This window comes from Lolium rigidum, chromosome 4 (genome assembly GCF_022539505.1).
Source record: "Lolium rigidum isolate FL_2022 chromosome 4, APGP_CSIRO_Lrig_0.1, whole genome shotgun sequence".
In the NCBI taxonomy this organism is placed as follows: Eukaryota; Viridiplantae; Streptophyta; class Magnoliopsida; order Poales; family Poaceae; genus Lolium; species Lolium rigidum.
The window spans coordinates 76019190-76035962 of record NC_061511.1 but is presented as its reverse complement, the minus strand read 5'-3'; the positions used below and the strand labels follow the sequence as shown (position 1 = coordinate 76035962).

The window sequence follows — 16773 nt, the reverse complement described above, 5'->3', positions numbered from 1 at the left end:
TCACATAAAAGATCCACAACAAGATTGTAAGGAACTCCACAAAAATTTGATCTGAACTTTATGATGACTAAAGTGGATCCACGCTGTAACCTGTGAAAACCTTCACAAACTGAGAGGACCTTCTGCTAGAAATTGGATAAAGAATATGGACTTCTTCGCAAAACAACTTCACCAATCTTGATGCAGTTTTATGCACTAGACGGTGTAGGATAAGGTTCAGGCGCCCGAACGTCCTGAGAAAATGCACATTACAGGACGTTTGGGCGCCCGAACCTTATCGCTTGCCGTCAAGATGAAGGGAGATTCACGCTAGACCATTTAGCAAAAAGACTCCTGTACTATTATGGAATCAGGAAGTAGTCCAAAAGACATATGTATAAAATCTCCAAAACGGGTTCAAACCCTAAAAAAATCCCCCACCGCTCGTGTCGCCGGCTCCTCCTTGCTCCAGCGACCGCCGTTGCCTCGACGATTGACGCCCTCCGCCGCTCGTGGTCGTGGTCCTCCTACCGGCCGGCATGGACGTGGCCGCCTCACGCCGGCGTGGTCCTCCCGCCGGCCGGCACGGACACGGCCGCCTCGCGCCGTCATGGTCCCCCTGCCGGCTGGCACGGACGCGGCCGCCGCGTGCCCTCCCCCACTCGTGGCGCCGTGGTCCTCCCGACGGCCGGCACGGATGCGCCCGCCTTACACCCTCCTCCGCTCGCGCTGCCGTCGTCCTCGTGCTCCACCGTTTGTTCCTTTTTTTGTGTGCATAGATCTTTTTTGTCGAATTTACATGGATCTTCTTATCGAATTTACATGGATCTGCGAAGAACTTCACATGGATTTACATGGATATTTTTATGGAATTTACATGGATCTAGGAAGAACTTCACATGGATATTTTTATGGGATAAAGGTTAATTGTAACAATTATTGAATAACTTCATATTCACATAAAAGATCCATAACAAGATTGTAAGGAACTCCACAAAAATTCGATCTGAACTTTATGATGACTACAATGGATCCACACTGTAACCTGTGAAGAACTTCACAAACTGAGAGGACCTCCTGCTAGAAATTAGATAAAGAATATGAACTTCTTCGCAAAACAATTTCACCAATCTTGATGCACTTTTATGCACTAGACGGTGTAGGATAAGGTTCGGGCGCCCGAACGTCCTGATAAAATGCACGTTCCTCTCTTTCAGCCGAGCCAACACCACTGGCATGGCATGCATGCTCCCATTAAAAAAGAGAGAGCATCGTATCTCACATTGACCCCTGTCAGCCGGTCGACTTGTGAGTAGTGCTTGATCATACATATCACTAGACAAAGTAGCCACATCATCCTTTTCCAATCGGATCACCTGCTTGCTAATAAATTATTAACGCACAACAGAGACAGCTACACACGACAGAGCAATTTGTAGAGCTAGACAGATATGTAGCTGAAAAGGGAAGGATCTATAACTGGCTATGGGCAGCCTGGCCCGGCCCAAAATTTCCGGGCCAAGCCCGACCCGACCATGTCTCCGGGCCGGGCCAGGGCCTGATTTTGTGGCCCGATGCTTGGGCAGGGCCGGGCCTAGGCCGTGATTTCTTCATTTTACTGAAGCAGCCTGGCCCAAGCCCGAGGCCCACTAGGCTTTCTTCTTGATGGGCCGGGCTTGGGCCACTTTTTTGGCCCGACGGTCGTGCCGGGCCGGTCCTGGGCCAGAATTTTTTGCATCGGGCTTTGGTCGGCCCGATCCAAGGCCCGGCCTGAGATATGCACAGGTATAGAAGGATCAAAAGCCAAAACCTTGTGTCTCATCACCCGAGCCACCGCCGCCATCATCATCACCATCCTCTAAATATCCTAGGCCGGAAGAACAAGATCGAGACACAAGGTAACTATTTTCTCGTTTTAAAATTAGTGTCACTATTTTACCTACATATAGATATATCTACATATTAGAATGCATCTGGATAAAGCTACAACACTTATTTTGAAATGAGGATTGTAGTTCTTATATGTGCATTTCGTGCTTTTTGCCATCAGCTTTGTCAGCACTTTTTTTTTACAGGGGGAGCAGAGCCCCATCCTCTACATGAAAGCGATGCATACAACTTTTGTCTAGATTTTATTTAACAAAGGTATGTTAAATGCATACATCGTAAAATCCAAAGCCACCACTCAATATCTAAAACCCGATAATAAGTGAAGTAATATGCCATCAGGGCCTCATGCCCTTAAAACACAAACAAATGCCCCACTACCTCATAATCGGGGACATCTCGGAGTCACCCTACTAAGAAAACAGAAGCACAGAACCTCCGGTCTAGCATACCTTGACAAGTGCTATCTTTTGCCTGGACGAACAGCAAAAATCTAAAATGCGGCTGAACCGCTGATCGGACTTCTCGACGTTTAGCTCAATCGAGGCCGAGCGGTCGACCGTCGTGCTCGGAAAAGGCACAGCCGGGCAGAGTGCGGCCTAGCTGTGGCTGTGGGAGCGACAGAGGCGGTCCAGCCGGGCAAAAGTAGGAGGACGTCTTAGCCAGCATCGCACTAACATGAGTATCAGGCAAGGTTACCTCGTCCTTTACGCAGAGTTTCCATCATGGCTGCAACTGGTCTACTTGCTCCGTTCGTGCAGGTATCTGCAGGTCAGTTAGCCAACCTCCGCTGCCCCGGTTATCCTCCACTAGCTGCAGGTCAGTTAGCCACAATGTCGACTCAGCCGGCGCCCACGTTGACACTGGAGTACGCGCTCCGTACATGGGCTGCCACCAATGCTCATGAACCAAATAAAGCCCACAATAAGTCTAGAATTATCGTAAAGCCCAACTACAACTGCTCTAGCTAGGGCGTTGTCTTGGTGGTTGACGAATCACACCGGGGAGTCGCCTCCGTTGACGACGTCAGGTTTGCCGCCGGCGGTCACCGGGAGGAGAGTAGTGCGGCAGAGCGGGCAGCTGGGCTGGGCAAGGAGCCAGGCGTCGACGCAGTTCGGGTGGAAACAGTGGCCGCAGGGAGGGAGCACCTTGACCTTTTCCCCGGCCACCAGCGCGCTGATGCAGATCGAGCACTCCGCCTCCACCACCTGCTCCTCCTCGCCACCGCCGGCCTTCACCCCAGATGAACGCGTTGGGCTGTAGAGCGTGACGGGGAGCCCGTTGGTGGCGTCGGCGTCGAGGCCGGGGATCGCTCGCGACGCCACGGCGGCCGACGAGGAGGCCTCGAGGTCGGCGGCGCGGCGGCGCCTGCGGGTGCACGCCCAACGGAGGTAGAGGCAGACGGCGACGAAGGCGACGACGAGCGCGAGCAGGCCGACCAGGAGCGGCACGCCGCGGCCGTGCAGCGCGAAGTTGCTGTCGTCCACGTCCTGCGACGCCATCAACTAGCAGGAGTACGTAGTTTTCGTCTCCTCCTCGGCACACACGCACGCACACGCGAACCTCGACCGGCTGGAGCTTGGACTCAGTTATGAGCTTGTACAAGCTCACGCTCTCACGCACGCCATGTGTGGAGGTGTGGTAGTCAAAGGCAGATAGCTAGCGCATGGGAGACTGCCGGCTTGTGGTATAGGCGATCGATCGACGGAGCAAGCGACGAAATTTCCGGGCAAGTGGCGGCGTGGTTGGGCCTTGCGAGCGAGCGACGCGCGAGGTTCGAGAGCGATCGGGGAGACTGAGCTGCGAGATGGGCGTCGTTTAAAACTTCAAAGTCCTCGGCCGTCCCTTTTAAGGTCGGAAAAATGGCTCCCAGCCAGCTTCACGCAGCGAAATAATGGGCAACTGGGCAGATGGCTGGGGCCAAGCCGCGCTTGATCGGCACGGCCGACTCTCGGGACGCCTATCGTGCGGTGCGATATGTCTTCCTAGTCTTCGGTTTCGACCGTATGTCACCATCTAGGAGAATGTACGCCTTCTCCCAAGCATGGATTCAGACGAATAGTTTTTGACCTGCACTGCACCTACGATTATTCAGCGATGAATATTTTCTTCGGGTATCTTTGACTAGTTGGCTAGCACTTATTTCTTTATATTTTTTCTGGCGAATTGCCTGGACGAACTCGTGGCAAGAACATGGCCGCCAAAGGTGAATTGGCCGTCGTACTCCTGCCGGCTAGTGGCCATCTGCTTCCAGGGTTTTATGCTGATCTGCTCCCGTCAAGGTGACTTAGGGGAACCTACATCTCACCCCTCTCTTGTCTCTCCACGCTTGTCTCTCGCTCGCTGCCAATGCTTTTAAGTGGACACGGATTGGTTGAGTTTATCGGATTTACTGTCAGCTGACTTTGACTCGATCGATGACATGTCAGGCTGTTATATGTGGGGTTCACAGGTCAATGACTCAAAACCATTCAAAGTCTAATGACTCTAAGTCAGAAAATCTAAATCAGTCTTGAGAGGGACCGTTCTTTACATCTCATTTGCCCAAAAATGCTTGTCTATCGTATGACCTTGACCTATTTGGTGGTCTATAATTTTTACATTATGATGTAAAATTTGGGCCATGTGGCCCAAATATACATCACCTATGGAGGCGATGTATCCTATATTTTGCATCGGCAGGAGTCTCAACCGCCACGCTGAAACTCCATCTCCCTTCCCGCCACCTAGCCCCGACCAGTGCCAACGACCAAATCGACCTGCCGATGGTACAAATCATTTCACCCCACCCCGCCGCCCCTCTACCGACCATCCACCGCATATTTCCTCCGCGCGCCATGACCAAATCAGCCCCACCGCCGATCTGAAGTGCGGGTGGTAGGGTTTTTCCGACGGTCCATTCCAGCGGGTCCCCGCGGCTCGAAGGGGTGCCAATGACTTACGCCCGATGATTCGGTGCCCTCGCCGCCCGTCGATCTTCATTCCCGGTAACTGCCACCCTTATGTCCGATGATTCATCGCCCACACCGTCCGTCGAGCTAGCAGGGTACGAGAAGATTTTCCCGCCGGCGTTGATTCTGTTACCACGTAGTGACCACTGTCCATCGCCGACCAATTACCACCTCCGGGCGCCCAATGTGTTCAACATGAAGTGTCAAAGGTAATTTCTTTTAATTTTTTTTTGTTACATTGTAGAAGTAGGTTGTAAGCTATATTGTTGTGTTTAGATGGTTTCGATTGAGTACGATGAGGAGTTTTACATAGAAGAGGAGTAAGAGACTATCAGTATTGTTTTGGGATCAAGATATACTTTGGCACATCATGAATGCTTGTGTGATCATGCATAACATGATAATTGACAATGTCGTGGATAAAATGAGGTCCGTGGTGTCTATGACTTGATAGGTCAACAAGTGCAGCCACATAGAGGTGGAGACCGAGTGGAATGCTTTGTCGAGGTGTACCATTAGATTCGAGATGCGGATGTGCAGATGATCTTTACAAGTATGTCATGGAGAAGTGGTGGAGGTGGGATGACGAATAATAGATTTACTCTATGTCATGCCATCAAATTTGATGAACTCTATGCTGTTTGTGGGTCGATTCATGTGCTACTTGATGAAACATTTGATGAACTGTTTATACTATAATGTTATAATCTAGTACCATTTGTTTTGAATTTGTTTATATTTATTTTGAGATGATGTTGAGAAATATTTGTTTATATGTGTACGCAATTGTTAATGTGTGGCATGGCCGGTGGTTATGTATATTTTACATCACCTTCTACAGTAGAAGTGAGGTAAAATACATCATCCGTTGTACGCGGAAGTTTTTCGTGATATAAATTTTTGGCAATGCGATGTAAAACGTTTGGTGATGTAAAATATATCATCTGTTAGAAATGCTCGTATAATTGTGCGACTCCGAGATTAGCAAAAATATGTGCAGATAATAGATGATCCTTCCATTAGAAATTATAATATCTCTCCATTTTTATATTGTTACGGATTATAAGTCAGATCTTATTTGTTTTTATTTATTTTCCGTTATTAATCAGTATATTTTCTCTCAGTTTCCCAATGCATGTGATTTTATGTTCCAACATGCCCCCACTTTTCTATCTCCTTCCAAGCATGTGCAACTATTGGCGTATGCATTAATTAATTAGAAAAGAAATTAGTCTCCTTTCTGCGAGAGAATTGCCCCTCTAGCTATATAGTAATTCTTGACAAACAGAGCATAGTACATATGTGATTTTTTCACAGAATTTCCATAGTTTTTCAAATTTCAACAAAAAAGAAGGTATTTTGATAGGTGGAACTTCATATGTCATTGGTTTCAAATGAAGTATCGTTATCACATTAATTAGTTAATGAGTTATAGGACTTCAAAATAATTTATGGGAATAATTTCCTTAATATTCACCTTACATCAGTATTGAACATGTCTTTTTCGAATAGAATTTTTCTTACATCAGTATTGAACATTACTAAGAATGTTGGATGGTTGAAATTCCATCGTTCTATACTCTTCTCGGGAGAAACTAAAGATTTGATATGGGTATATACATAACATATCAACAATCATAACTCCAATTAAGGGACTATGTGATTTTTTTGTCATAACGTTTAGTGTGAGAGAATTTTTACATTGCAACCAATGTTTATTAAAGTGTGATTGTATATATAATACAATTCTAGAATATACAACTATCTACCCACATATTTTAGTTGAGATTCCATGGCAAACGATATGGTGAAAGTTGATTAAAGAGTATTCTAGTGTGTAAACAAACAAACAAACATAGAGAAATATGGTGACCTAATGTTCCCTTGTATTTTGTTTATGTGTAACATATGACTGTGAGTGCGGTGATTATCCCATGCACTGGTTTACTAGGTATCATTGCGTTCCAATCTGTCGTAGCAATCTGAAACAAAATGAAAATAGGTGAAAAAGTGTGGCACAAATCATAAAGCATGAAACCAATGGCACAATCATGCACACTGGCGGCTCTTGAGGTTCCCCACCATTCTCCTAGAGGAAGGACGCCGATCTATTCCTCAGGTGGTGGTAGCCACGCCAGACAAGCAACGACAGAGGGTGGGGGTGGGCGTGCGCTGATGGTTCGCTTCACATGGAGGATGGCCATCACCGGGCAGCATTGGGGACCGTGGAAGGTGTCGTGGGGACGACGAACATCGCAGTTCGTTGGGCTAAGGGTGGTGGTTGGACTTCTCTGGTCGGCCTCCTCAAGGTAGAGTTGCGGCGAGGCGTGCATGGAGGCAGTTCTCTCCCCTACGACAACTTAGCTCACGGTGGATTTGGGAGGAAAAGCTCCAATCGATCGGGGCTAACAATGGCGGGGCATGTGGGCACCATTACATTGTTGAAGGTGTCGACGCTGCGAATCTCCTATCCCCGGACAAATGATTCACATGAAACCCTAGATATGGGTTTCCTGGGTAAGACGATAGAGGCACTCTCAAGGTTGTTCTCCCTCTTGGGGGCATCATTGTGGAACAAGCTCTGGCTGGAGGGTTCAAGTTGTGGAGCGTTGTTGCACCTATGACGCCAACGATGGAGAGTTATGGTGCCATGGTGCAGCGGGGTCTCGGTGACGGGCGTCCCAAGATGGACTCGTGAAGGGTGTATGCGTTGTCTGGCAAGGTATGTGTATCTCTACCCTGGAGTTGGCTCAGCGGTACAATGAAGGTGACAACTTCTGAAGCGAGGACATGAGGTGCTCGATGAGGGTCTACTTGTATGAATGAGGGCTCCTATTTTGTCATAGGGCGACTAGGTGATGACCTCCAGTACCTAGATGTTGAGGTGTTTTTTTAGGGCATAAGGCCTTGATGGCATTTTCTTCTCCGATTGTCGGGTTTGTAGGTGTTATGGGGTGGCTTCAGGTCTTTTGATATATGCACTTACTAGTTTTTTGTTGAATAAAACACAAATAAAACCCGTATGGATCTCTTTGATGCAAAGGTTGGGGTCTCAATCTCCATTTCAAAAAAAAATCGTGCACCAGAAGTCCCATGCATGGGACAACGGTATTTCTCACGATGGCGCGTTATTCTATTTTCTATTAGAATTAGGCAACTATATGTCCTAGGTTTAGATAACATAACTCTTAAAGAACTCTTTCTTGTCACAAAAATATGATGCGCATACTTGGGAAACGAGTTTTAAAAAGCGCAAATGAATACCACGTTCTCAGGAAACAACTTTATAGAAAATCATTAAGATAAAATTATTTTCTACTAAAATTTAGCAAATATTCAAACGAAGATCCTTTTTTTCTTATGATACATATTCCAGCTTCCAGTGAAAGGCTGCCTGTCTCTCAACAAAACCCCGTACCACGAAAAATATCTTAACTTTGTAAAAATTTGAATATATGTATTTAATGTATAAATATATCTAAATTTAGATAATACTAAAACATCTTTCAGACGGAGAGTATATAAAGTCGTGCACATACATTTCTGGTGAAAACTATAGAAAGCGTGGCGTTACATGCAATCCACCCTCTCTTCCAGGCTTTGCGATCGAGCCAACAACACTGTCATGGCATGCTCCCTTTGAGCTCGAGATAAGCCCGAGATAAAAGAAAGAAAGCACCGTACCTTAGATGGATCCCTGCCGGCCAGCCGACTTGAGTAGTAGTGCTCGATCATACATATCACTAGGCACATATGTCATCATCTTTTTCCAATCCGATCACCTGCTTGCTAATATATAATTAACGCACAACAGAGACGGATAGAGACGACACTGCGATTTCTAGAGCTAGATAGCTAGCTGAAAAGGGAAAGATCAAAAGCCAAAAACCGTGTGTCTCATCACCCGCACCATCTATCCTCATCATCATTTCTGCTTATGTAAGGGAAAAAATATCGTGGGCAGGAAGAAGACGACTCAGACGCTAGGTAAGTACATCTTCTGTTCTAAATTAGTTGTTACGGCTTTAGTCATGTTTAGTCTAGATAAGCATGTATTTAGACGCGTTTTTAGTGTGTAGATTTGCTCATTTTTTCAACAAATTATAGATTCGCTTATTTTAAAAAAAAAAACTGCGTCAACTAATTTGAAGGGGAGGGAGTAGCTCTTATCTCTGCATTTCGTGCTTTCTGCCATCAGCATTGCTGGTAGCTTTTGCCTGGACGAACAGTAAAGTGCAGTGCTGAATTGAACTTCTAATCGGGCTACATAGCTCTTGACGTTTTGCTCGATCGAGGCCGTGAGGGCGATTGTCGTGCGCATACGGGCCTGCCTGACCAGATACTCGATCGGGCAGCTAGCTGCATGCATCTGGGCAGAGTGCGCCCTAGCTGTGGGAGCGAAAGCAGAGGTCCAGCCGGGCAAAAGCACGATCATATCTTAGCCAGCATCGCACTATCAGCCATGTAACAGGATTCAGGCAAGGTTACCTCGTCCTTTACGCACGGCTTCCATCATGGCCGCAACTAATCTACTTGCTCCGTTCGTGCGTGCGACGCCGCAAAGTATCTGGCCAAAGTATCCTTCGCTGCTCCAGTTCTCCTCCACTAGCTCACCAGTTAGCCAATGTCGACTCAGTCGGGGACCACATTGACACTGAATTCAGCCATGCATACGAGCTCCGTACGAGGTCTGTTGTGCGATGCGATTGGACAGGTCGTTGCGTTGGGTGGATGATGAGATGCGTGAGTCGGTATGCTGGTGCAGGAGATCATGGGGAGGGTGTAGAGGTGATGCTGCAGTTCAGGTGGGCTACTTGCCTACTTGCCAACAGCCCAACAGCCGGCGAGTGTATGTCTGATGCGAAAGTGGTGGCTAGTTCATGTGACCACTCTGCATAATGGAGCGGATGGGGGTTTCATCAGATCAGCTTGATCTAACCAATTACCTGACTGCGTCTCATCAAGTTGGTCTAGCTTGAGGATAGATAGATCTGGTGGGTGGTGATTGTGGCAATGAAACGAGCGACAGCACCGTCTTTCGTCAGATAGAAGAAACGTAGTATCATGTACAAATAGTTTGTAATTAAACACGGTTTTGCTGTTCCTTAGACGCCCGAGGAATGATAAGAACCGTCGGATCTAAAGTAGTGCAAGTATAAGATGGTGCAAAAAATCGATAGGACCGTATTGTAGATTTTTAAAAATACCAAAAAGTTTAAAGCTCTGTTTAGATCAGTTACAGTTTATTGAATATGAAAAATAAGGATGCGGATAATTCCCGGTCGACCGGAAATTAGCTTAATTACCGATCAACCTAGTTTCATGTGTAATTTACGTGCAATGAGGGCATAGGATATGCAATTGCACATACATGTGCAATTACATATCCATGTTTAATTCTCGTATGCAAATATCACGATGCAAATCTAATGATCGTCGAGTTGTTCATGCTCTAACTTTGTTCCCGGCTAACCGGAAGTTAGCAATCCGGTAAAAAAATACAAAAAAGTTTAAAGCTCTGTTTTAGATCAGTAGTTTATTGAAGATTAAAAAAAGTACAAAAAAAAAATTAAAGCACTGTTTTCATACGCTTTGAGGCCCAATATTTCCACTTCGTCCCAGGGCCTAGGCCAATTACATCTGGAGTACAACAACTTACCGCTCATGTGCAGATTAGTACACTAAGTTGTAAAATGGGGAACCGCGGTACACCAACTTGTTGATCTGAAGCAAATCAGTCAAAACAGACAGAAATGGTCCCTTAGGTTGCTTATTTCTCTTTCTGTGTACTTACTCGTTGTTGGCCATGGTATTTTTACGGAAATTAGCAACCATGCTTTTGTGCTTTTTATATCTACATCCTTACCTGTTCGTGGCATCATAGCGTAATTATCGTGGACTGAGATTCAGTTGCGCTTTTCTTCTCCTCGACGAAGCAGGCGGCCACGGTTGGGCTCGGGCATCGTCCGTGGAGATGATTCGAGATGCCGCCGGACCTGCACTTCCGCGCGTGGAACGACGACCCGCCGCCGGACCTGCACTTCCGCCAGAGCCGGCCACCCAGATCCGTCTGCACTGCTTGTTTCCAATACTTTTTGCGCCGGAGTTTTTGCAATGTGATTGACATCATTGTAGTCAATTTTGTAGTCATTGTAGTCAATTTTGTAGTCATTGTAGTCAGTACAGAGGCAAACAATTATAAGAATCCTGACCGTGTTCTATTGCAATCCAAAGTTCAGTTAAACAGAGAGCTCAAGCTCAACGGAAGCTCGCTCATTGGGGTTTGTGTACCAGCCCTGGTCGTCGTCGCCGCCTTAGGACAGTAGACCAGTGACCTTCCAATCCTCGTCGTAGTTGATTCCGCCACCGCCGACGATGAAATCGCCGACTTCAGATTCAGACATGAACATGGTCGTCGCTGACGTCATCACGGAGTTGCCCCCACGCCGCCGATGTTGTATCTGCTACCCCTCGCCGCAGTCGCCGATCGCTTAGCTCGCCGCCGTCGCGGTGGACTAGAATTACACTTGTCGACTCCGCCGTGGACGCTGCACTCTCAGGTTCTATTGGCTAAACGAACATATGAGCCAAACGTAATGCTTAAAATAAGCAGGGATATTTTTGCAAGATTTCTAAGGAAGAGCGGCTTGTCCAGAGTCACCGTGGAATCACACGCGGCAGTTCCCGATAGGCAATGACTGATTTGCTTCAGATTAACAAGTTGGTGTACTGCGGTTCCCCATTTTACAACTTAGTGTACTAATCTGCACATGAGCTGCAAGTTGTTGTACCTAGTGTGTAATTAACTCCCATACAATCTCAAAGATCGGACGGATATGTCCATGGAAAACTAAGAATTTATCGTTCCATTGAGAGCTAGCCATTTCCAAATTCTGAGGCAGCAAGACTGCTACAACCTCAGTTCCAAAATAAATATTACAATTTTATCTAGATACGGAAGGGTGGGCCTAAAAAACGAAACATTTAAACCACTCACAACTTCTCTTGAGTGGCCAAGAGGGCCCACTTGGAGACTTTGGGATCTGAGCAGGAAATGTGAAGGTATTTGTTGACTTTCGAGCGGTAGCGGCAGCGGGGCGGTAATAGCGGTAGAGTATCTCCACTTATATCCTGAAGGTTCTTGGTTTGAATCACCATCCTTGCATAAGTGCAAGTGAAAGGTTGCCTAAAAATAGCCTTGTCCAAACCCCACAATGTGTGAGAGTTTTCAGCACTGGGTACACCCTTTCAATATTTTATAGATACGGATATCTTTAATTGTAGATCCATCTATATATAGTTAAAGCTGCAACTTTTATTTTAGAACGGATGGATACTTACCAGGTGAACTCAAATCTATATTTTCTAGTGAGAAATTGTAAAAGTTTCAACAAAATATCTCGTCAATTCACCACCATTTGAGGATCATTGAAGTATATGCTCCTTAACCTTCAACACATGATCACCAACCGGGGCGAGTGGTTGGGTCTGAGGCTTCTCCTCTGCAACCTCAGGTCATCATGGGTGATCTGTCCTTGATGCTTCGGCACCTCGACTACGTCATGTCCTTGTACCACTCCAACCCCAGAAGAACTTTCTCCCACAGTCTGTGCCGGTCCATGCACCGATTCTGGGGGCACCAGAGCGCCAGCACCACAAGCTCACACGCCTCCTCCAGTGACCTCTTCCCACGGTCGCGTCCAGCATCTCCCCAAAGTATGCACCGCCACCACCATCTCCGTCCTTCCCTGTATCCACAGCATGGGCAAGCTGGAGATGTCCTCTACGTCTGCATCACCATGAGACTAAGCGCATACACATCGTACTTCTCCGATGCCAAAGTGGACACTGCCACCGCCATCTCTTTCCAGCCATGTCTCCATGGCTTTGGCGAATCCTGTAGGAGATGTTCTCCTCATCAAGGGCTGCATCACCACCACGCCGATCGCATACATGTCAGACTTCGTCGGTGCCCGTCTGTCGGTACTTGAAGTCGATGTTGGAGAACCTTAACAAGCTGGTCATTTTCATATGTATAAACCAAATCTCATAGCTCATTTATGAAAACACGTTAACAAGTTGCATCGCTTTTGGAAATTTTACAAGTTTTGTCTATTATAATTACGTACTAGTACTAATACGTGGATTTATATGTTACAATATTAAATTCCATTTTTCTTGTCTTGGAGAGATCTAACTTTACCAATTAATTTTTGACCTACAACCTACCTGTGTAATTGATGGAAATGACGACCCATTTTTAGCACAGAAGTTAATTAATACATACACGCAAAATATAAGAATGTTGGAAGGTTGAAATTCCATCGATTACACTCTTGTGAGAAAAATTAAAGAATTTTATATGGGTATACTCAGAATATATCGGCGAAGCATAAGTCAAATCAAGAGACTAGGAGATTTTTTTGTCATAATGTTTAGTGTGAGAGAAATTATGCAATGCAACCAATGTTTATTAAATGGTGATTCCTTATATAATTTTTTTAATATATAACTATGTGTACCAATATATCTTAATTGGGGTTTCTAGAGTAAAAGATATGGTGCAAGTTGAGTGAAGAGTACTCTAGTATGTAGACAAACATAGAGAATTATGGTGACCTAATATTCCCTCGCGTTTTGTTTATGCGTAACTTAAGACCCATGATGCTATTTTCTGGCAGGTTTCACTAGATTAAGGCAACTACATTTCCTAGTTTTAGATAAGACAACTCTATTTTGGAAAAGGATATAAGACAACTCCAAAAGCATTCTTTCGTGTGACAAAAGTATGTTAGCCCTCTGGAGGATTGATCTTCCGAAATGGCAACGCCACAATAGGGCACATACATCGGCTACCTAACAAGTATCTCCCACACTACAACCTATCTTACCTTATCTATCTGACTCTTCCCCAACTTCTTTGTCTTCCTTGTAACCTCTCTCACACGCCTAGTGTGCTTCCCTTCTTCATTGTTGCCTCGCTAGCTTGCTCCACCTTTTCCTTGCTCCAAATTGTTGCCAAGACCACCCCATCCATCTCTCCATCTATCCTTGGGCGAATGGAGGTGCGGGCGGAGAAATCGATTCTTCACTTGTGACGGCTGATGCATACATGGATCATACCCACACCCCTCGGCCTCCATGATCGGCAGTAACAGTTGTGCGAGCATCATCTTCCTCCTACGGAGGATCTTTCACAGTCAAGGCGCTCCATCACAAGCTCATGCTCAACCAAGCGCTTGGAGGCTGCTCATCGTCGGCGAGAAGCTTGGATTTGATCGCTTTTCTGCGGTCCCTTTTAGGGTGTCCAATGCTAATTTAAAGGACCTTGATGTAATTTTATTTTCTCTTTAGACCTTCCTTGTAATGTACACCAACCGCCATTGAAATGAAAACTCCTGGTCCTTCAGGACCTTATCCGTTCAAAAAAAGAAAAAAAAAACTAAACTAAGGCCTCACCGCCTCTATTTCCTCCACTAGTTGACCCGGCCAGCCCTTGACCTAGCTAAACACACGCACTGACATGTAAGCACAATGTTACTACTGGTACATTCATGATCTATATCTAACACACGAACTGACGCAGCTACTACTGTTATTACATTCATAATCTATATCTAACCATCTAAACTTATCTCTAACTAATAACCAGATTAGTTTCAAGTTTCAACAGGCGTCCTGTTTGGCGGAGGTCACTGGGAGGAGGGTGGTGCGGCAGAGCGGGCAGCTGGGATGGGAACGGAGCCAGTCGTCGACGCAGCCCGGGTGGAACCGGTGGCCGCAGGGAGGGAGCGCCTTCACCTTTTCCCCAGCCACCAAAGCGCTGATGCATATCGAGCACTCCGCCTCCGCCGCTTGCTCCTCCTCGCCGCCGCCGTCGTTTCGCTCGTTCGAACGCGTTGGGCTGTAGAGCGTGACAGGCAGCGCATTGATGGCGTCGGCGTCGAGGCCGGGGAGCACGGCAGCCGCCGCGGTGGCCTCGAGGTCGGCGCGGTGGCGGCGGTGCCTGCGGTTGCACGCCCAGTTGAGGTAGAGGCAGGCGGCGACCAAGGCGACGAGGGCGAGCGCGAGCAGGCCGGCCAGCAGCGGCACGGCGCGGCCGTGCAGCGCGAAGTTGCTGTCGTCTACGTCGGCGTAGCGCACCTTCATCACCTGGTTCGTCGCCCCCGCGGCGCCCTCCGGCGGCGCGGCCATGGATTTGTTACCTCTCTCCGCTTCCGCAGACACACGCAAACCTCGATCCGCACTGCAGGGGCTTGGACCCAGTTCTTAGCTCGATCTCACGCCATGCATGCGCGGGGCGCGGACTTGTGGATGTGTGGTAGTCAAAGGCATGGGGTACTGCCCTGGCTGCCGGCTTGTGGTATAGGCGGTCGATCGACCGTCGGAGCAACCGATCGACGAAATATCGGGGCAAGTGGCGGCGTGTGGTTCGGCTGGCGAGATGGGCGTGGTTTTTAAAATTCAAAGTTTCCGCGAGTAGCTCGGAAGATTCGGGCGCTGCGGTCGTATATATTCCTTCGTAGTACTATTGGCCACCAGCCGAGCTCCGATCACAGTGTCACGATCCACGGTATTGGCCACCGGCTGGGTTCCGATCACTGTGTCACGATCCACGGAGAATGTATGACTTGTAGCGAGCCGGCCGGGGGCGCGCATGCATTCACACACGCACCAACTGTTGTAGTTTTGACCTATAAATTGACTCAAGACTTAGCTATATATGAAAAGCTCCTATATGGTACTAGTACGCAATAATATACCGATAGTATACATTTGGCTAGCTAAAGGTGATTTGGCACTGCTATTGTATGTCTCGTATTTGATTGCATGAATTGATTGCACTACTTGCATCAATTTAAGCCAGAGAATGTAATATTATTCAATCATACATACATCCTCTGGCTTAAATTAGTTGTCTCGTATTTGTGTAGATTTGCATGCATCTAAGCACTAAAAAAATCTGTTGTAAAGAAAACACTAAAAAATCTAGACAAATCTGAGAAAACTAATTTGACATTAAGAGAAGATTTAGAGTCTAGCTCTAAACATTGTCCACAAAAGAGTTTACTCCTATCTTTTCAATACACTTTAAATAGCAAAAATTGCTTATCTCTCATCGCACGGAAATCAAATCTAATAATATTGAGCACATATTTTCCTTGTTTTCTACATGCATTTAGCTCATTGGAGATGAAAGAATTAAAGAGGAGAGAGATATTGGTTTGCATATTTTCAATGTATTTTTTACTTAACTTCATAATTTATCTTGAAAATCCAGCATGTATACTTATTTATGGACGGACGGAGTACATCACTATCCCCGAATATAATCTTTTAATCTTTTCCAATCCGATCACTTGTTTCCTAGTTTAATATTAACGCAAATGAGAGGCTGAGAAGGGAAAGGATCAAAAGCCAAATAACATGTGTCTGATCTCTCGAGCCACCACCACCATATCATCATCATCATTTTGAAAATATCTTCGACAGGAAGGTCGACACGCTAGGAGCCTGTTTGGATACTCGCAAGTTTGCTGTGCATCTCGAGAATTTGGCCCACTGAAAGTTGTGTATTAAATTACAACCTCTAATTTACTTTGTGCATTGAGTTTGGTTGCCAACAATTTTTTTCGGGCATCAAAGCAGAAACCAAGCCCTTGTTGATTGGTTCCCCACATTTTGTGTTCCGTCTAGTGTACCGCCATTTGGTTACAATTCGTATCCATGATATGGTAACCTCGTAGCCCATATGGCGAGCTTACTAGCAAAAAAAAACACTGCCTACAAGATGTTCGACGAAATATCAATTCAGCGGGTGACTAATATATAGCACATAATCAGCATGACTAACATAGTTCTAGCAATAGATCATAGTGTTGCTCCACGAGTTCACGAACACTTGTTCGTTTTGCAACTCAAGTTCGTCAACCCAGGGGTTAGCGTTAGTATGTAC

General features: G+C 46.3%; 2 protein-coding genes across 2 annotated transcripts; both read right to left on the bottom strand.

Annotated features, from left to right (window-relative positions):
- Positions 1-2088: 2088 nt before the first annotated feature.
- Positions 2089-3368, bottom strand: LOC124647262 (RING-H2 finger protein ATL66-like). The gene has a single exon (XM_047187228.1). It carries the CDS (start codon positions 3366-3368, stop codon positions 2862-2864), a length of 507 nt encoding a protein of 168 aa, XP_047043184.1. The 3' UTR covers positions 2089-2861.
- Positions 3369-14131: 10763 nt separating this feature from the next.
- On the bottom strand, positions 14132-15260 carry LOC124649678 (RING-H2 finger protein ATL66-like). Its single transcript, XM_047189271.1, has one exon. It carries the CDS (start codon positions 15009-15011, stop codon positions 14484-14486), a length of 528 nt encoding a protein of 175 aa, XP_047045227.1. The 5' UTR covers positions 15012-15260; the 3' UTR covers positions 14132-14483.
- Positions 15261-16773: the final 1513 nt, after the last annotated feature.